This window comes from Tripterygium wilfordii, chromosome 14 (assembly GCF_013401445.1).
Source record: "Tripterygium wilfordii isolate XIE 37 chromosome 14, ASM1340144v1, whole genome shotgun sequence".
NCBI lineage: Eukaryota > Viridiplantae > Streptophyta > Magnoliopsida > Celastrales > Celastraceae > Tripterygium > Tripterygium wilfordii.
In genome coordinates this window covers 12,199,485-12,220,783 of record NC_052245.1, presented here as the reverse complement: position 1 = coordinate 12,220,783, position 21,299 = coordinate 12,199,485, and the positions used below count along the sequence as shown (strand labels likewise).

At 36.7% G+C, this 21,299-nt stretch overlaps 3 protein-coding genes, 1 long non-coding RNA gene and 1 other non-coding gene across 11 annotated transcripts; all 5 read left to right on the top strand.

Moving 5' to 3' along the window:
• Positions 1-454: 454 nt before the first annotated feature.
• Positions 455-4,012, top strand: LOC120015026 (sugar transporter ERD6-like 16). Its single transcript, XM_038867211.1, has 16 exons — positions 455-736; positions 945-1,007; positions 1,091-1,180; positions 1,277-1,336; positions 1,416-1,481; positions 1,574-1,639; positions 1,738-1,813; positions 1,954-2,018; positions 2,138-2,230; positions 2,313-2,393; positions 2,501-2,585; positions 2,670-2,779; positions 2,869-3,081; positions 3,183-3,242; positions 3,359-3,473; positions 3,567-4,012. The coding sequence occupies exons 1-13, from the start codon at positions 533-535 to the stop codon at positions 2,950-2,952; spliced, it is 1,143 nt and encodes a 380-aa protein (XP_038723139.1). The 5' UTR covers positions 455-532; the 3' UTR covers positions 2,953-3,081; positions 3,183-3,242; positions 3,359-3,473; positions 3,567-4,012.
• A 676-nt stretch (positions 4,013-4,688) lies between these two features.
• LOC120015027 lies at positions 4,689-8,959 on the top strand. The gene is made up of 2 exons (XR_005471663.1): positions 4,689-7,937; positions 8,360-8,959. It is a non-coding gene; the product is annotated as an uncharacterized LOC120015027 (long non-coding RNA).
• An 861-nt stretch (positions 8,960-9,820) lies between these two features.
• LOC120014253 lies at positions 9,821-11,627 on the top strand (the record flags this gene model as incomplete). Its single annotated transcript, XM_038866168.1, has 3 exons — positions 9,821-10,127; positions 10,202-10,314; positions 11,231-11,627. Coding segments are annotated over 3 exons (558 nt in total), but the record flags the coding sequence as incomplete, so codon positions are not given.
• LOC120015024 lies at positions 10,105-20,698 on the top strand. 7 transcript variants are annotated; one of them, XM_038867204.1, is made up of 15 exons: positions 10,105-10,127; positions 10,202-10,314; positions 12,208-12,281; positions 16,563-16,786; positions 16,895-17,074; positions 17,176-17,283; positions 17,379-17,714; positions 17,818-17,994; positions 18,095-18,379; positions 18,557-18,679; positions 18,795-18,992; positions 19,085-19,338; positions 19,430-19,634; positions 19,774-20,079; positions 20,221-20,698. In XM_038867204.1, exons 4-15 carry the CDS (start codon positions 16,607-16,609, stop codon positions 20,521-20,523), a joined length of 2,655 nt encoding a protein of 884 aa, XP_038723132.1. In that variant the 5' UTR covers positions 10,105-10,127; positions 10,202-10,314; positions 12,208-12,281; positions 16,563-16,606; the 3' UTR covers positions 20,524-20,698. The 7 variants fall into 7 exon arrangements, with proteins under 7 accessions (XP_038723132.1, XP_038723138.1, XP_038723134.1 ...); XM_038867206.1 differs by lacking the exons at positions 10,105-10,127; positions 10,202-10,314; positions 12,208-12,281 and adding exons at positions 15,790-16,052; positions 16,209-16,450; XM_038867208.1 differs by lacking the exons at positions 10,105-10,127; positions 10,202-10,314; positions 12,208-12,281 and adding an exon at positions 15,790-15,950.
• LOC120015825 lies at positions 11,385-11,496 on the top strand. Its single transcript, XR_005471839.1, has one exon. It is a non-coding gene; the product is annotated as a small nucleolar RNA snoR109 (small nucleolar RNA).
• Positions 20,699-21,299: the final 601 nt, after the last annotated feature.

The following is a 21,299-nucleotide window of genomic DNA, read 5'->3' as shown; positions in this document are numbered from 1 at the left end:
TTTTTGACTATCTTCCTAATCCTTGTAAGATCCACGCAAGCAAAGCCAATTTATAAAGACAGAAAATCACATATATAGATTGTTTTCAAGATATTTCCTTCCAGATTCCAACCCTCTGTGTGTTTTTTTTTGTAAAATATGAACTGAGACTCCAATTGATACATAGCTTTTACAATCACCCACGTCAGTGACAGCTTAATCCTCACATGTACACATTTCCAATGCTGTTTATTTGCTTCTTTTGGTTTCCAAGTTCCAACTAATAGATTTACTTATATATATATATAAGAAAAATATCTACTTGATTGCATCACTCACCTTTGCATACATATGTTTTTTTTTGATAATCGGGAATTCTCCAGTCCAATATACTTACTGTACAGTTAAATCAACTCTAAAATCGCCAAAGTTATATATACCCTCTTAACACACAAATTTTTCCTTCACATCCAAGCAAGTCCTTCACTTTCTATTTATTTGCATTACCCTGTCATCTCTCTGTTCTACATTAGCGTTTAAGAAAGAGAGAGAGATGGCAGGGGGGCAACACAAAGATATTGAAAATGGTGAAATTAATGGTCTTGAAGACTTGGAGAAGCCACTGGTTGTGCAAAAGAAAGTAGTTGCCTATGAAGATGAAGATGATGAGGCAGATAACGGTGATGGTGGATCCATGGCTATGGTTCTGCTTAGCACCTTTGTTGCCGTTTGTGGTTCTTTTGAGTTTGGTTCATGTGTAAGTACTTCTTCTTCATCTTCTCAATCCAAAAAATTCTGTTCCCACAAATGGTTTTCTTATTGGGTCAGTGTGCCATGGTTTTCTTTTCAAGAGAAGTCCTTGGTTACTTAGTTTTTTTTTTCTTATGTTAGGAACCCAAAAAACCTTATTGGAAAAAAGTATAAGAAAAAAGGGTTTGTTTATCTCAAGTGAATTCTTTTGGCAGGTGGGCTATTCAGCACCCACTCAATCTGCAATCAGGGAAGATCTTAAGCTCTCTCTAGCTGAGGTAAAATTCCATTTTGAATTCCGACCATTGTTATCTGTTTTTGTCTGTGTAAGAATTACAGCTGATTTTCTTTCAAATGGCAGTATTCAATGTTTGGCTCTGTATTAACAATTGGTGGAATGTTTGGAGCTATTACAAGCGGCCGGATCGCAGATTTTCTAGGTCGAAAAGGGGTATATATGTTCAAATTTTAATTCAAACTAGCCTAACCATATATGCAATTTGTGAAGTAAAAAAAAAAAAAATGAATATGGATTCTTTGCAAACAGGCCATGAGAATGTCTGCAGTTTTCTGCATTATTGGATGGCTAGCTGTTTATTTCTCAAAGGTACTTTTATTCACAACCTCAGCACTTCAAAATCTTGAAATATTAACAATAGAATTTACTGAAGATGTTTACAATGCAGGGAGCTTATTCACTTGACGTGGGAAGGGTTTTCACTGGATATGGGATTGGAGTTTTCTCTTATGTGGTATTTACTTATACCCATGAATCCATAGTAGTTCCAATCATTCAATCTGAATGTCACCTTTTTGAAATCTTTTATGCATAATTTGTTCAAAGGTACCGATATTCATAGCAGAAATAGCTCCAAAGAATCTCCGAGGAGGGCTAACGACATTAAATCAGGTATGAGAAAGAAAAAGACTGAGTTTTATGCATTACAAGAACAATTTGGAAAGTAAATGTTTGCTTAGCTTCTTCTGTTGTGTGTTCTTGTTCTACAGCTCTTGATTGTTACTGGGTCTTCTGTTGCATTCTTAGTTGGGTCAGTCATATCTTGGAGATCACTGGCTTTAGCTGGTAAATTCCGAATCTGTAGAATGGGTGGTCAGATTTTGATGCCTTCGATGTGTTTGATTATGGGTCTGAGAGAGAACATAAGTTCCTCTGAGTACACTTGTGGACAAAATGACTGTAGGATTTGGTGTTTTGATGTATAGGGCTTGTTCCATGCATTTTCCTGCTTGTTGGTCTCTGCTTTATTCCCGAGTCACCAAGATGGCTGGTAAGCATTCAACACGAAAATGTAGCTTTTTGACTCTTACTTTTCCAATGAAAAGAAGAAAAAAAAAGAAATAAGAAGAAGTTGAATCGACAATAAGACCGTGGAATTGATGGTTTCAGGCAAAAGTTGGCCGTGACAAGGAGTTTCAACCTGCGTTACGTAGACTCCGCGGCAAGGATGCTGATATTGCACATGAAGCTGCTATTATTCAAGTACCACCAGAACACCTCTTAATCACCTGCTAATATTCATAAAACATCCGGTGTTAATCTGTATGTTTTTGTTCTCTTATAGGTCTACATTAAGAATCTTGAAACTCTTCCCAAATCTAAACTCCTGGATTTGTTTCAAAGCAACTACATTCATTCTGTAATCGTGAGTTGCTGTCTTATGCTCGCAAATCTACCTTTTCATGTTTCAGACGTTTTGTCTGCATAAATTTTCAATTGTTTATGATTTGTGTAATATGTTTCAAATTTTAGATTGGTGTGGCATTGATGATATTCCAACAATTCGGAGGAATTAATGGAATCGGATTCTACGCAAGTCAGACTTTTGAATCAGCTGGTAAATCAGGCTCTTGCTCGTTATGTTTGTAATTGCCTGCCGCTACTTCCTGTTGAAACTTGAACCCTCTCTTTTAAATTGCAGGACTTTCTTCTGCAAAAATTGGAACCATAGCTTATGCTTGTGTTCAGGTTCCTATAACCGTAGTTGGAGCAATTTTAATGGATAAATCAGGAAGAAGACCACTTATTATGGTAACCAGTAGTTCCACTATGTCTTCAAGATCTATCACTTTTGAGTATTAGGATTCTGATGAGCAGTAAATATTGTTTTGGATGTCAAGGTTTCTGCAACCGGGACGTTTTTCGGCTGTTTCTTCACAGAATTTTCTTTCTTTCTTAAGGTATGCCTATCAGAACTGTTATGAACCCAATTCATATTTTGTCTGGTGCTTTCAGTTTCAATGTCTAAAACTGGTTCTCTTATGAACTTTGTGTTGTAGGGGCATGACTTGTTTCCTGAGTGGGCACCGTTGTTAGCAGCCGGAGGAGTACTGGTAAAAAACACTCCCAACTGCAATTTTTTACAAAAATTCCTGCAAGTCTCATTTCCACAAATAGGATTCTGATTTTTTTTCTTGTTCTTCTGTGAAATAAGATTTACGTCGCTGCCTATTCAATCGGTATGGGAGCAGTTCCTTGGGTAATAATGTCCGAGGTAACTTCAAAAATCTGTTAATTCAAATCCTCATATCAAAGTCTTTTTTGGTAGAAACTGTTGTCATCAGAAAAAGGGTTTGATCTTAAACAACTCAAAACTGTGTTTCCTGGCAGATCTTTCCGATTAACATAAAGGGTGTTGGTGGAAGTTTGGTTGTACTGGTCAACTGGTCGGGTGCTTGGGCTGTTTCCTACACTTTCAACTTCCTCATGACCTGGAGTTCCTCTGGTAAACAAATAAAGAAGGGAAAAAAAATTGCTACCAGACATTGTTTTGCAACTGACTGACTTTGTTCACGACTTCTTGTTCAAATGTTTGCAGGTACATTCTTCGTATACTCGGGTTTCTCCATCTTAACCATACTATTCGTGGCGAAATTTGTCCCGGAAACCAAGGGGAAGACTCTTGAAGAAATCCAGGCTTGCGTCAATTCAAAAGGAAGCACACAGCTACAATGACTGCAATGGTAGTGATATGACTAAAGTCATGCACAGTCTCTATTTGGAGGCAACAGAGAAGCAGGCATCTTCTCTGTTATCTTCGCGGGATCTTCCACGCTCCGCTAGAAGCATTATGTGGAATGAACCCGGACTACATTGCAGAGAAGAGAAGCCATTGAGATAGATAGAATGGCTTGTGGGAGGAGGTCCATTCATTATTGTGTTACTTTTCAGAGAGTTAGAGAGTTGCATTGTAAGCTTAATCTGTACTCATACAGCTTATCAAGAACTGATAAGAGGTCTAATAAAGAGAAAATTTACCTTCAAGATTACAGACCTCTTTTTCAAGAATGATATATATATATATATATATATATATATATATGTTACTAATCAAAAGAAAACAACAAGAAGCATTTATTGCCAACTTCACAATTCTTTGCACAGTATAAAAAATTGAAATGCTCAATGCAAAACCTTATCTTATCTGTTTATCAATCTAGTTGAGTTTGAAATTTTTTTAAACCGAGGATAACATCGTAAAAGTTTATTCTTTTGAACATCCGATATAAGTGTAAACTCGAACAGTTATACCCGTACGCATAGGAGTTTATCACCTTATGATAAATTGAGTTTGAATTGACTTTAATTGGGTCTCACCCAAATCCATTTTATTGCTGGGGATGAATTGCACCATTCAATGAAATCCCTACCAACTGGAGATCTATTCTTCACTTTTGTTTGTCGTTTTGAGAATTTTAATTTGAAATTTTAGTTTTCTTCTAGCTCTGATATTCTAAATAAAAAGAGTGATTTACCTTTTTAATTTCCAAAAATTCAAAATTTAAAATTTAATGACAGTTGTAAGAAAATTAGATGACCGTTGTATGAGTGCTACGACTCACACGTGTCTTACGCGGTAACACGTTAAAAAATATATAAAAGGGGAAGGTTTTATTTATTGCTTTTTAAAAATAAAAAAAGGGACGTTGCAGTTGCAGTTGCAGTTGCAGCGCCAGGCAGTATTCCTAATTTTCTCTTCTTTTTTTTCTTTCTTGAGGCGGTCACCTCTGTGGAATGGGTATTCATTACATCTTCTCTTGAATCTTCGAATTTCAGCGAGGTAGAGAACGAGATCTCCGGAACCACTAGCTAGTGAGTTCCCGTTTTCACCGTCTCCGACGAAACTGTTCGAACTGGAAGGGGACCCTCGCTTTCCTTGTCTCTTCTTCTAGTGCTGGTAAGAGGAATGAATGTCAGACATTCGTAATGGCAGGAAGGACGCTTCGTCACCATTAACGAATAATCTCTGGAAAGAAAATCATAAACGTATGTAAGTCCAGCACTCTCTTCGTTCTATCTGTCAGTCTAGCAATCTAAGGATTCGCAGCCTTGATCAGTCTATCCCCATTCCCCCCATTCCCGTATTGGGTAACGGTTCCCTTTCTTCCTTGCGTTCGATTATGGGTCCCTGCCCTCGCATATATTATCTGACAGGAAATTAGTAAATCCCAGTCACGGCAAATCGAGTGGGGCTTTTTTAGCTTGATACTGTGCTGGAGGCAGAAATTCTGGTGTCCGTAATTTGATTTAAGAACTAGTTCTGAAAAATATGGTTCATGTGGGGGATGATTTTGATTTACTCGATGACATATGTTTGGAAAAACTCTAGCCTCTAAATTGCATAATGATATTCAATTTGGTCTTATCAAATTACCATCAAGTATAACTATGAATTTGAAAGGAATATCTTATGAAACTGGCAATGGGTTGTTGCCCTTTCGGTACATAAGTTAAGCATGACCCCAGTAAATTTATGGAAGTTTTGAACTTATGCAATGAAAAAGGCTTTTGTTTGTCTAGGCATGTGTCGTCGGGCGGAACTTTTGTACATGTTCTCTTTGCTATGCGCAAATTTGACATTTGTTCGTTGGTTACATGTGGGATTCTTCGACGGTGTACTCGGTACAATTCTTGGTCGTGCAAGTGTATTTTTATGCGTTTTTTGTGGGTTCCTGTGAATAACTTAATGCTTAATGTTGTGTTTTAGCCGGAAAATATTGTGTCTGTAATTTGAATTAAGAACCAGTTCACAAAAATCTGGTTCATGTGGGGATGATTTTTAATTGCTCAATGACATATGTTTGTACAAACACTAGCCTCTCTATTGCATAATGATTCTCAATTTGGTCGTATCAATCATAGTTATGAATTTGAAAGGAATATCTTATGAAATTGGCAAAGGGTTGTTGCCCTTTGAGTGCATAAGTTTAAACATGATCATGATACATTTATGGAAGTTTGGAACATTATGCAACAAAAGAGGTTCTTGTTTGTCTAGACATGTTTCGTTGGGCAGAACTTTTGTACATACTGAGCTTGCTCAATTAGATGTATCCTATTGGGGTAGTTTATGCTATTGTGTTGGATTCTTTCATCGTCCTGCCAGAATAATCAACACATCTTGCGATAATCTTATTCTCATGATTGATTTGGGTCTCTCTCTGTTTGGATTTTTGTAAATGAGAATGATTCTGGTAATATGAATGGGGTTTCTTTACGAGTGAATGCGGTTCCTCATCTCTCAGTTCATTGGGTTATCCGTTAAAGTTTTGGTTCATTGGAGAAGAGTGTTTCTGTTATTCTCTTGGCTGTAGGAAAGGGCAAAAGAATGGGTGTAAGTCTCCTTACTTCCTTTGGAGTTCTTTTATTCATCTATGATGAACACTACTTCTTACAGTTATTCTTTTCAGATATGTCATCTTATGGCTTTGCAAAGGTTCAATATTCGTAGTTTTTTGTAGTTGATTATAGGATATATTGTCATATTCATGTTGGCTATCATTGAAGAAAATTTAAATTCTTCGCATCTCTGTTTCAATTTGGTGGATCTTATTTGACATTGTTACCTGCATCACATCCTTTTGTCGATATTTTCAGCATATCAAGGGCAAACATTAGTAACTTTTTTGAGAAATGTTTGAGATTCCTAATTCCTATTGCTGTAACAGTTCCTACTTGGAAAGTACTACAGCAAAAAATAAAACTGATGATGTATGCTTGAGTAAGGTGCCTAATTGCCTGTGCTTCATTTATACATTATTTCTTCATTTCATGGAGAAGACGGAGACTACCAAGTTGCCATTTGCATTCAAATATGTATTCCTTTCCACACGACAATGATGGTTGCTTTCACTGCGCCTCAGGTATGAAGACTCTTATGCTTTGATTCCTTTAAATTTTGAAGAATTGAAAATGAGCTAATTTTATTCGTTTTAGTTAGACTTTTTTGTATTGCTTGCTAATTGCTTCCTTCATTGTGACGATGTACTTTCATGTGAAAGGATGATGAAGAGCTTCTTGTTATGGTTATGGTTTTTTGGTACTCACTATTTGTGTTCACTAAATATTCTGTAAAATGACACTCTTATGATTGTATATAATTTTGTGCTCAAAACTCTTGATGGGCAGAGAAATGTTTGTCACATCCCCGGCTGCCGTTCCAGGCTCCCTTTCTCTTTTAGTGTTCAGAAGAAAGACAATCTGCTATTAAGTGGAAAAATCTGTCAAGCTTGTATTTGAAATGAATATGTTAAAATGGATAGTTACGAGATTCATCTCTTATTTTTCCTTATTCTGTTTTTATTTTGTTAAAATTCTCCTTACATGTCATGACGCTGGAGTTTAACACTGCTTGTGTTTGTTTGTGCATGTCATTCCATTAGGCCTAATGTGGAGTCTCAAGTCATGCTGAGAGCATCAATTTTCCATTACCCTGGCTTTTAGAAATATTATAAACATGGTTGAGAACGGTTTATGTAGTTGCTATGGCCCTGAATCATTTTCTCGAAACATTTGGCAAATTGGTTAATTAGGTTGGAGTGTTGTTTTTCATGTATTATAATTTTAAGGACCTTTGTTTGGATGAAACAGGAAACGAGAGTATGGAGTTGTAGTACCAGCCCAGTGGCCAAATGCTTTTTTTGAATATGATGTTGCTCTTCGACTAGTTATAGCTCTGTCAACTGAATATCGCAAGTATAATGGTGTTGTTTGGACATCTTGTCCTTCAATATATGCTTATGCTTTTTGTGATTGTGATTCTGATGGTAAAATTTCCATAAAAATTCTAAGTGCAGTTCGGGGAGATTTCTGATGGCTATTGATGCAGAAGCGCGAGATTTCCTCAAAAAGAGATTGAGCTTTTACTGTCAGCAATGCCCAGGAGCGATGCCGCAACAAGCGCTTGACGGTATCCAATATTTTCCCCCTAATTTTGTTATCCTTTTTCTTTGGCATTCTCTTCTTTTCTTTAGAAATTCTGTCTGTTTCTAGCTTTTTGAGTGATTATTTGTAACAAATTTGAATACTTTTAGCTTAGGATGATTGGAGAAATAGTATTTTTGAATATCGTTCTTCAATCTTCACAAATAAGGTTTTTGTATGTTGAGAATATTTGGCTTGGAGTTTTGAGTTTCCGGAGTGAATCATCGAGACAGTGGGAGAGCAACTCAATTTTTCAGTTGTATAATTTATCATTATTGAGCTAAGTTCTTTATAGTCTAATAGTCTATACCTCTTTCTTATATTCCATGGGCATATGCATGAGCTCTAACATAGAATTATATTTTGCTGTGCCGATTGCCATGCCTAATGTATTTCTTTTTGTTTTAGGTTGAATATGACATGACACTCATGACGCCAAGGGGCATTCTTCAGTGGTACTCTCCTTTCTGGTGAAGCGAATGGAAGTTATTGAGATTGTCACCACCCGTGATATTGTCTTTACTCTTGCACATTCTGGTGTTTGTGCAGCTTTTAGTAGAGGTAGTATCCCGGCTAATGCTTATATTGTGACAGCATGTTGATTTTTAATGCTGCATGAAAACTTTAGTGTGTGATTTTTGCTGGTGTATTAATGTGTATATATGGGATCTAAAGCATTTTACAATTTATAACTTTTCTTTTATCTTCCTCTCTTAAGTGGTAACTTTTATGTTTTGTATGTCTTCACATTCTTGTTTTCAAAGTTTGTGGCTACTTCGGTACCCTTAAAATCACAAATTGACCGTTGGGCTGGAGCCTTAGTGAAATGGATGAAAGTTCACTGGGATTAGCCTTGTCTGCAACTTTTTCGAGTTGGTTTGAATTTACTGGCTAGGCGCCAGTCTTGGCCATTAAACTGATTCGGGCCTAGATTTATTTGCCTGGCCTGGCTGTTATGGTCTACATTTGTATAAGACCTTTCTCTGATTGGATAGATTGCCTTGTCTATGGTTGAACTTGTTATGTCTATGGTGATGGTGTGGAGTTGAAGGAAGAAATTGAACTCTTCCAAGGCATAATGTTTTTCCTCTCAAATGTTTGAATTTTGCAGATGGCAAAAGACAATATTGGACCACGGAGAAGCTAATCCCGCTACCGATCGTCTGACTGGACATGGTTTCCTTCCCTCCTTCCTTTGAGCAAATCGTTGTACTGTTTATTTATGAGACAATAATGGCTCTGGTAAGATGATTTCTCTCCGACTTAAGCCTAGGGTAGTTGAGGGTGTTTTTTTTTGCTAAATCGTGGGCTTTCTTGAACGCCATTTCTCAACCTAAGTTAGGCCCACTACAATACCCAAACAATCCAACTTGGCGAGTACGTATTTTTTTGTTTGAAATAAAAATTAAATTCAACATGAAAAAAATATGATAATTCTAAGCCGTCAGATTTAAACTCAAAATATTTGATTTTCAATCACGAGAAATTTGTTTTTTATTTTGAACAAAAAAATATACCTCACACAATTAATCATGTGAAGTACTATACATTTATGACTTCAGAATTTTTTTAAAAAATTTGTTTCACGAAAATAGCACACCGGTTGGGTCCCAATGTTTTTCAACGTGGGACTTACCCCCAATCTCTGTGGATTAGTTCGTTAAGCCATGTTACAAAAGAAAAATAAATAATTATGGACTCTGCGCCCATATGGATCCCAATATTTGGATTGCCCAACTGTATGTGGGTTTTTTTGGTTTCTGGGCCGCACAATGAACAACATTTTTTTGTTAAAAAATAGACAGATTTAAACATTTTTAATTTTTATTGTATTTGATCTCCACGTGTCGTTGAACGAAGGGGTCATGAAATGTAGAATTGGGAAGAAAGTGTGAACCGCGGAGAACTGTAGCAACCCCGGCATTGCGTTGCCTTCTCCAGATCGTGCAAAACTACAAATCTCACCACGCGTTCTTCCTTGCCCTCTCATCAGTCTCGGTTTGGCCCTTTCTAGCTTCGAATTCTACGATGGCGTCCTTAACAGGAAGGATAACATTCCGCGTCGTAGCGGCGATTCTGGTACTTTCGGTCCTCTTCTACGTCGGTCGTCCTCTCTACTGGAAAATCTCTGCCACGATTCATGATATCCGCGAAAACAAGCAAACCGTCAAACAAGGTACTATATACATTCAAATACGCTGATTCTGACGTATTTCAGGTTGTGATTTCCTGATCTTTCTGTGATTACAGGTATTTCACAAATCGTTCTCGAGGCGCAGAAATCGGTGGGTTGGTACCACGATGAGTTCGACTCTGGAGTCCACTATGAGCGGAAAGCGACGAATCGGAGGCTTCTGTATAAGGTTTTGTAAGATTTTTTGATGGATTCTTATGATTACCTAGATCTTGACATTGTCACTGCTGATGCCGAGAAGCTACATAATGTTAATATGTTACACTTTTGCAACGATAATTAGCGTAGTTTATGATATTTTCCTGTAGTACATTATGACATGCAACGCTTGTTCTAGACATTCATGTAGTTCCGTACTTCTTTCAACTGTACCTGATGTTCAATATATTGCAATTAAGAAGAATTGAGTAACAGTGTATTAGATTGAGAATTAATTTTAGATTAAGTGATAAAGAGTGTATTGCTGCATTAGATGATGTGCTTGTTGATTAGGAGTTGAAAGTTTGAAACGTGTTTGTGTATTGCGATTTTGGAGTTATGAAGATTTTATTTTGCAGTCTTAGTTATGGGATGAGGGGGTTGGAGAAAGGTTCCTCGTGGAATTATTGGCTTACATCATATCTACAGAAAATTATCCCTCACAAATCATATGTGCTCGTCTGGTCCTTCTTTATTTCCCTTTAGGCTTGGGCATGGGTCGTTAAGCTGGAGAGGCAGGAAATACTAAGATAAAAAATGTGGTTTATAATTGGCGGTCTGGCTTGGATCCTATTATGGTTTGTGAAGTGAAACTAATGTAACCAATCTGAAGATTTTTAGACTGGATATTATTTTTTGCCAAAAGACCCATTTTTTTATGCTTGAGGAACAAATCTATATTGATGTGGGAAAATCAAGAGTTTGAAAGATTCCCTGTAGATTTTGGTTGAAATGCTGATTATTGGAAATTGAAGAGTCTGAGTTATCTTTTTATCTACTATTTGCAATAGTTGATTAGCTTTGCTGCTTTATAGCAAAATGGGAGGTCCTTCTCTTTCTCATTCAATGAGACTTTCTATATTTTACTCTGCTTCATGTATCTCCAGCATTTGGTTATTTCAAAGTTGGTTGTGTCCTGGAAGACTGACTGCATCTGTAAAAAAAAATTGGGATTTTTTTCCTGTGCGATTTCTGAGATGGTGAGGCAGCATGTACCAAGAGAAGTGGCCGATCAGTGCCCTTGATCTTGAATTGCCGAGGTGGCTATAGCTTTATCAAAACAGGCTGAGTAGTGAACTGGCCGGTTGTTGTTTTGTTTGAGATTTTAATCAAGTCTCTATTTCTATATCTACTTTTCGAACTTCTCACATTTTCACTTACACTTTATCCTTCCTTTCATCTATTTAAAGAAGTATGTCCATGCATTTTGGTTATGTATGTGTGTATGAGGATTGTAGGATCTTTGGTTGTCATGTTCAAACTTTTTAAACAATCTTCTATGGCACATGACAACGGCCTGAGTTTCTAATTTTATTTTTAAATTTTTCGTAATTACTTTTTTTTGGCCTCAACCTTTTGAATGACAGTCTGAGACTCTCAGTTTTGTAACCTATTGAATACTTTTTCATTTGTTTTTGGTTTCAAATAATAACAATTTTTTAGATAATTAAGTTTTCATAAGGAAAGGTGGAATAGGGAGAAGTTCCAACCATTCATGATTTTAGTCATGTGTCCGGAGGATGTGAGGTGTCTAAGGCTCTGTTTGTTTCATGGAAAATCAAGCTTTTGAAAAATCGATGTTGTTTTGCAAAATAAGTAAAGGCAAACTTCTTAAAACAAATACCGGAAAATTAATAGTTCTCATAATACTTGGTTTTTCTTGAAATAAAAGGAACATTAGTATCCACACCTCTTATTTTGTCCAATTCGAGGGATAATGCTGTGTATGTCTTAACTCTTAATACACATTACCTCAACACATAACACATACTGACATACCTGATACCTGCATAGCCCTGGGGCATTCGTTAATAAATCCCCTTGGTTATTTGCAAATTGTAATTACTTTTCTTGGTCTGAACAGTTTCAGGTTCACAAACTCGATACAAACTAGGAAGCTGGGCAGCTATGGACTGGGAAAGTTTGGTGAGATATAAGGTCTGTACCTAAACCATGTAGTTATAATGTTATATATCTAAGCCTCGCTGGTCTGGGCCACTATGATGGAATTTGGGCCTGGGCCTAAATGCCTGCAGTCTATCATATATCTATAGATCCAAAATTTTTGCTTACAAGGAAGGTCAGATTGGGGAGCCTCTTGATCCTAGTCCTAGTTTTTAGATGATGACAATGACTTGGTAGGAGAAACATATCCATCATAATGTATAAATCAGTGTTTACGAGTTTAGCATCATAGGATAGTTCCACACTTGTTTTTTTCTAATCAGTGGTGATTGTGAAGTCAATGGACAAAATAATTGATTCCTTAGACCCTTGTGATTGATGATAACCTCCTTTGAACAACCAGAAGCAAGAGCAAGTTTCACATCCCCTGAAGTGACCTCTTAAGTAAACAGTTTTAGTTTAACCTCTTAGGTGATAGTCTAGTGGTGAATCTCTCTAGACAAACCTTATGAACTCCGAAGATCCTGACTTCGATGTCGTTCTAGGCCTCATATATATTTCATATATTCGTATGTAGAGTGCTAGAGTTCGATAATATGGTGTCAATATTGGTTGTAATGATAGTACATCATCTTTGATTTTCAAATGCAAATCACTTTCAGCTCTAATTTTAATGAAAACTAGTAAGGTCAATTTATGGCAAAATCTAAGTTAAATTATGTACAAGCAATGATACCTTGATCTCGTCATTACTTCTTTGCTTCCCCCCACGATTAATCTCTTATTAGTCTTCATGATTACTTCCTAATTAACAAAGCATATTTGGATTACTTTCTTTTAGTGGTTGGGTATCTTTTCTACTCAAGACTCGTTTTTGAACCAAAAGAGAAAGAGAACCCAATAGCTCTCTCTATTGCTTGTCAAACATCCAAATCAATCATCATTAAGGAGAATTACGAGGGTTTGACCCAAAAGAAAAATTAAACAAAAATAAGCCTGAGTTAGTGGTTCAAAGGATAGTGGCTTTTTTTTTTGTATTAATTAGATAAATGTTTCTAATATGTTCTAATCTTTTGCCTTTTAAAAATATTTCTGCTTATCCAAAGAGTGGGAACTTTTCATGCTCCCACCATGAAAGTAGAGTGGTACCATGCCAATTCTGTTTGAATGGTTGAGAAGCCAAACACCATAAAATGTGGTGGGCCTTTTTTTCACACATTAACTCACCAAATAATGACATTAATGAATGATGAATGTGGAATAATGTATTGAGAAAATTCAAAGTTGACTATTAATTGTTCGAACACGTAATGAATGCATAACCCCACACTATTATTTAACTAATTAACCAGTATTTTTTAACTAACCTATTTTGATAGGACATTTATTAAAATTAAAACTATAAGGCTCCATTTGGTACGTCGGATAAGATTTCGTATAGTATAAAATTATCCTTTAATGAAGTTATCGGGTGTTTGGATGTTTTTTAAAAATCTCTGGATAGTATAATTTTATACAAAAGTGGTTCTTATACGATGCATGCCGTATAATATTAAAACGCCTCCAACTCGTTTTTATTTTATACGGAGCGCTTAGTATAAGAGATAACATGTCAAAAGACAAAAAAGACCTTCACCCTCACTTTATATAGGAAGAGAGAAAAAGTAAACCCTAGAACTATATATACCAACGTTGGGGGAGAGCTACCATAGCCGATCAGCAAAGAGAGGTAATTTCTTGACTTGTCGAAGAGCTTACAACTTTTTAAACCACTAAATTGTCAAGATGTTTTCATGAGAATTTGGGGGTAATTTAGACAAATTATCATAAATCTTATACTATCATTTTGTCTAACAACAAACCAAACACCGTATTGTATAATAATTATACTATACAGGGCTAATATCAGATTTTTTCCAAACACTGGATAGGATTAAATTATACATCAACTTATCCAATGATTAAATTATACATTGGATGGTAATATTATACTATCATATACGATCTACCAAACGGACCCTAAGTGTCCGAAATCTCACCCTTTACAATCAAGCATATTGTCTGTTTTGCGTTTATCAAGATTTGTTCCTCCCAAGCTCAGCAAACTAGTCTGTTTTGGGTTTATTGAGATTTGTTCTTCCCAAGGACAACAAACTAGTCGAAGCTCAACCCATAGAGCCTAAGACCCCATAGAGATTTGTTCCTCCTAAGCTTAGCAATTAGCTAAAGCCTAACCCATTGAACCTAGGAAAAGACTTAGTTAATTGTAGGAAAGTGGGTTTACCCATATAAACAACTCGGTAAATATTTGTCTAATCGATGTGGGATTTTATGTTCTTAACAATGAACACTTAATAAAGATCTATTTTAATTTGAAATAGTCATATTAAATTCTTAATATAATTTCACAACGAAAATAATAAAATTGAAAATATTTAAATATTATTTTAAAAAAATCAGTTCGTACACCAATAAAGGGGACTGCTGTGTAGTTTCACTACAGCCGCGAGTTTTTATAAAAAAACAAATTCAACAGTGATAATTCTAAATGGTTGAATATAATCTCAAAACGTTCTACTTTTTTTTTACAATTTTTTGTTTATTAAAAAAAAATTTTGGATTCGTTTGACTTAATACTACACATACCCTTTTTATATAAAATAAATTGAGCCCAAAACTGGGGGCACCGCAAATCAGTGAAACCAACTGCCAAAACTAAGTAATGGGTCTGGGGATTCATTTTTTACTGAAAAACCATCGTAGGAAGAAAAGACAAGGAAACATTAAGAACTTTCCACGTATGACAAGCACCAACACGTTTCAAAAACCTAAGAGAATAGTGACGTGGCGAATCAATATGGGTCCCTCACTAGTCTTGTAGAACTTGGTTCCACGACCGGATGGCGGTAATTCCAGAGACAAACTAACTTTCCTCGGATTACCAAGATTTTTTTTTATAACTGTCTCCTCCTTTTTGTCGGTGAATCCTCTCTTAATTTGTCCACACACATAATCTTGAGTGAGTGAGAAGAAATATTCTTGTCAATTCATGTTTAAGACTTTTACCATATAGACATCATTCATTTTGTGTTTAGGATTCGGACTCTGGTCACCAGGATAATATACATAATCTTTACCACTTTAACTAGTGGTTCGGCTGCCATCATTTTGAGAGAATTATTTTTACACCCAAATAAAGAAATAAAACAAAGAGAGTGTGATTAAGAATTAAAGATCCATGCAGTTTGCTGGCAGCAAAACACCAAAGTAATCCCCCATGAAAAGAAGAATCTTGATCCATTGATTTGGCATCAATTGGATTCAATCATGGCCAGCAACTTCTCTCTATAAATAGAAACATATGATTCAATCACTAAGATTTCAAATCAGAAACAATATGGATTTTATTCCAAAAAAAAATATAAATTTACTGACTGTTTTTCAGTTAATCTCTTTATGTTGATTCTGCCATTGTTGGGTTAATTACTGAGATCTATAGGTGGGTCTGACTCTTTTTGGGATTCACTTTTGTGGCTGTGTTTGACTTAATTAATTAACCTGCCTTAATTAGCTGCAGTTTCTTGAAAGCAACACACACGTTTGTTCCCATATGTCGTCATTTGAGAGATGCAAATTGTAGAAGAGTCAGAGACGTACAGAGACTGCCAATTCCAATTAAGAAAAAACCCAACCATATTGAATGTCAGTATTTGTTTTCTTCTAATGCTTTCAATTCACGCTTTGCATTGCTCATATTTGCCCAACCAAGTCAAAACACTAATGTCAAGAACACAACATTTACAGGTAATCCATTGTTTTATTGAAGAACTTGCAATTCCCATATATTGGGAACTTTTTATTTTTATTTTTATGAAGAAGTATTCAACTAGATTAAACAACGATAAAGTATTGTCATCCTACGCAATTCTCCTTTATTAAATTGTATTTATGGATATACAGGGAGGAGTATGGAGCCTAGATGGTTGTCACAGTTGGAATATCCTACTCTACTCTCCTTTATTGCTCTTCACGTCTCTAGCAGCAATAGCACTCTTCTTGCTTCAATTCTGTGTGATAATTTGATGCCTCTTTCTCTCTCTGTCTGGTCTTGTTCATGTTAAGATCGAGATACTTGTATGATCTCTTAATTGGCAACTTCTCTCACTGGAAGTGAAATCCTTTTTGCACTTGCATCACAAGAAGTTTATCTTAACATTTGTCTATACAAACTATGTTAGCTTGTTTCGGCAGTTTCAACCATCTCAACATTTCTCTATCAGTTTTTGATGTATTGAGGATACTTGCTTTTTGTAGTTTTGAAGGGAAGAGACTTGTGGGTTGTGATTTGAGCAGAGAGAATGTTGTTGCGGAGGAATCTTTGGGTGGTTATTTTATTGTTTACAGGAGTTTTTGCAGCTAAGCAGTACACTGTGGAGGGTCTTCCACATCGAATACTGTTGGACACAGACGTGGATACCGATGATTTCTTTGCTCTATTTTACCTCTTGAAGCTTAACAGATCAGAATTTGAATTGGAGGTTGGATTGGTTTGACTTCTGATTGGTTATTTGAAATATATGGATTTTTTATTTTTTGCTTTTGGTGAAGAAAATGATTATGGTTTTTGTGTTATTGTATCGGTGCAGGCATTGACTATTAGTGCAAATGCATGGACTGATGCAGGACATGCTGTGAATCAAATCTATGACATTCTTTACATGATGGGTCGTGATGATATTTCTGTTGGAGTTGGAGGTGAAGGTGGAATACTTGCAGATGGTACCATTCTTCCTAATGTTGGTGGATATCTTCCCATTATTGAACAGGTTCAAACATTTTTGACTCAAGTCTATAACCTTCTCTAGACCCTCTCTTGTTTCCGCATTTCTTGTTTGGGTTTTTCACACCTTAGTTGTGTTTATGTTAGGGAATGACAACAGCAGGATATTGTAGATACAGACAAGCTATTCCGGTTCTCGGTGGACGACTAGATGTCAATACCAACTATGGCATAAGGAAAGCATTCCTTCCACAGGTGCACAAAATAATATATACGTGATTATAATGGCTTTTGTAGGTTCAAGATATCAATTGATTATATGCATCTATCAAGTTTGCTTGGGGATGCAGGGCAGAAGGAGCTATTCGCCTCTTCGACAACCTACTGCCCAACAAGTGTTAATTGAAAAAGTATCTGCAGGTCCTATAACTGTGTTCATGACTGGAGCTCATACCAATGTTGGCATATTTCTTATGCGCAACCCACATCTAAAGAAAAATGTTGAGCACATATATGTCATGGGTGGAGGCGTGAGATCGAAGAACCCAACTGGTTGTTGCCCCAAAAATTCTAGTTCAACTTGTGTGACTAGACAATGTGGTGATCGGGGTAATGTGTTCACTGACTATACTAGTAATCCTTATGCAGAGTTCAATATTTTTGGAGACCCGTTTGCTGCATACCAGGTATTTGAATAAAGTTCAACGAAGTTTTGATTTTTTTGAGAGTGTTTGCGGTTTGAAAGATTAGAATCAGCTGCATAACAATGGGATAATTTTTGTATTGCAGGTGATTCATTCTGGTGTTCCAGTTACTCTTGTCCCTCTTGATGCTACTAACACCATTCCTGTAAACGAGAACTTCGTCAAGGCATTTGAGAAGAGAAGGTACACATATGAGGCAGATTACTGCTACCAGTCTCTGAAAATCGCTCGCGATACATGGTTTGACAGCCAATTCTATACAGTAAGTCCATTGTTGCTTAGACTTCTTCAATGACATTGAAATCTACAACTATGTTCAATAAAATGGATTTCCCTTATGTATATACTTTAAATCATTGCAGAGCTATTTCATGTGGGACTCATTTATGTCTGGTGTAGCAGTCGCGATCATGCGCAATTCAAATAACAAAAATGGGGAAAACGAGTTTGCTGAAATGGAGTATATGAATGTGACAGTGGTTACTTCAAATAGACCTTATGGGGTTTCAAATGGCTCGAATCCGTTCTTTGATGGCCTGAAATTCCCAAAGTTTCATTTGAAGAAAGGTGGAGTGCATAGTGGTCATGTCCAGACAGGACTTCGCGATCCATTTTGCATTGTCCCCAATGGAAAGGGAAGATGCAAGGTAATTGCTCTTTTTTGTTGAAACATCAAAAGCAGCTTTCCTTGTCAGTAGCTGTTAAAAAGCAAAGATTCATCCTTTGTATAGTGAAATATTAATTTTCTTTTTGTTGAGATAATCAAGGATTTACCTTTTGAGTTTCAATATTGACATATCCTCTATGCGTACATGCTGGAACAGGATGGTTATACAGAGGAAGTCTCCGGCTCAGATTCAGTGAGAGTTCTTGTCGCTACCAAAGCCAAACCTAACCAGGACCCTAACAGCAACCTTGACAGGGAATTCTTCAAAAGCTTCTTGGATGTATGATCAGTTTTTAACTTCATTAGAAAATGGTTCTTGTTGAGTCTTTCATCTTTATACTGAAATTATATAATTACTTACAAACTGATATTGCTGCTTCTATTGTGAGAAACAGGTTCTGAACCGCCCTCAGCAAACCGGAAAGTTCAATTTTACGACAGAATTTCCCAATTTCAGAGAAACTTTCTATAGACCTGATTTTAGAGGAAGAAAATTAGGGACGCCTGTTGTCTTTGACATGGACATGAGTGCTGGAGATTTTCTAGCTCTATTTTATCTCCTAAAAATACCTGTGGAAGTGATCAACCTAATGGTAAGTAGACTTCGATTCTGGTATTAAGTGCTACTTTTGTCTATATAAGGATTCGTAGCAATAGATTGGTCTTCCATTATCCTCTCATTCAGGCAATAATTGTTAGTCCAACCGGCTGGGCAAATGCCGCAACAATTGATGTCATATATGACTTACTGCATATGATGGGTCGTGATGACATTCCAGTTGGTCTCGGAGATGTATTTGCTATGAACCAGTCTGATCCAATATTCCCTGCTGTTGGGGACTGCAAGTATGTCAAGGCCATCCCTCATGGACGTGGTGGATTTCTGGATTCTGATACTCTTTATGGGCTAGCACGTAATCTGCCTCGAAGCCCCAGAAGGTATATTTGCATCTGTTTAATTTTCTTGTCTCTCATTCTATAGCCTCCAAATGTTTGGGACTGAAATGTTCCTTCATTCCTTGTATTCAAGATATACTGCAGAAAATTCTTTAAAACACGGAGCTCCTCGTGACACCGCTAATCCTGAACTCAGACAGCCTCCTGCATTGGAAATTTGGGAGTCTCTGATACAAACAATGGATCCAGGATCTAAGATAACCCTCTTGACCAATGGACCCTTGACTAGTTTAGCAAAAATTATTCAGTCTGGGGCTAACGCAAGCTCTATAATTCAGGTCAGTCAGTAATATAACTATCAAGAATGAATTTAGTATTACTAAGTAGCATAGAAGCCTTGAACTCTTGCATTAGACACTTCTGGTTCTTTTTGAAACATATAGCAACATTTACATGCTATTTCAATTTTTATTGCAGGATGTGTATATTGTTGGAGGACATATCAGAAACACTGAGATGGACACAGGAAATGTCATTACAGTTGATTATAATGAATATGCAGAACTCAATATGTTCCTCGACCCCATCGCTGCCAAGACTGTCTTTGAGTCAGCTCTTAACATCACGCTCATTCCGCTTGGCGTCCAACGTAAAGTTGGTTCATTTTCTAAGATGCTTGAAAAGATGCACAAGACGAACAAGACACCTGAGGCTCTTTTCGCTCACCGTCTGCTGTCAAGACTATATCACTTGCAACAAACTCATCATAGATATCAACACATGGTAAAGGTTCTAATCACCTCAATCCAAATGCACTTCTCTATATCATTATGATGCTTAAAAAAGCAATTGCTCGGTTACATCGAACACGGGATTTTTCAGCTGCATTTGGTGCTAACACTGAAGAAAATTCTGCTGCTGCAGGGCACATTCTTGGGGGAATTACTTGGGGCTGTGATCTTGGCTGGCGATCATACCTTGTTGAAGCCAATCTTGCAGGTCAAGCCCATCAAGTTCTTCGCCGAAGGCATTGAATCCAAAGACGGAGAAACCATAGTCGAAGAGAAGCAAGGAAAGTTGGTGAAAGTACTAGAAAACGTCAACACTGTTGCATATTATGATTTATTTGCAAAACAACTGGGTGTTGAGCAGCAGTCAGCCGTATTGGGAAGCTTCTGTGAACAGAAAAAATTATGGAGCAGACCAAATCAAACTGTAGATTGTTAGTTCATTGGGTTCAGTGTTCTCTGAACTCGGGACTTGATTCTTCTACAAGAGTATAGTAGTTTCAGACTGTATTGCTGAAATTCTTGTCAGTAGAAACTGTGACATATACTTCGTATCAAGAAATACAAACAATTCATACAATAGCGAAATTGCTTGTGATGTTTAGTTAATTTAATTCCACTACATTATACTCATACCAAGTTTCAGAATTGTTTAAAACAGTGAGGGTTCAAATTGAAATCCCAGTAGCTTCCAATGGCTAGGTTTGAAATAATGCCGAAACGGTTAGGCGTGAGAGTTAACTTGCGATCTCTACATTGCATTTGTGAAGAGTTACCACTTACCACAATCAACTTCACCACCCCAACCAAAACTACTTTCTACTTTTTGTTTTCCAGTGACTAAGTCGAAAGTAGTAATTATTGGCAGGGATGAGTCAATCTTGTCAACAATCCTAAAATCAAATTTTTTTATAAAAAAAACCCTAAAATCAGCCTTGAAGGAGATTCACTCCTCACAATTTTTGCGATTTAACAACCCTAATTTAGTTGCTAATTGGGATCATTGTAGGCTATGCAGTATTTCAGAATACTGTAATGGGCCTATGAACCACTCGCTGCGGGTAGGCCCAGGAGGTCTAAACTCTAAAGCCAGCCTTGCCCATGACAATAGGCTATAGTTGGGTTTAGGAAGTCTAGCGGGCCGGTCTTATTCCCTTTCTAATGACTAATATATCATGTGGGCTTTTGGTATGTGGACCCATAATGAGTTGGGTT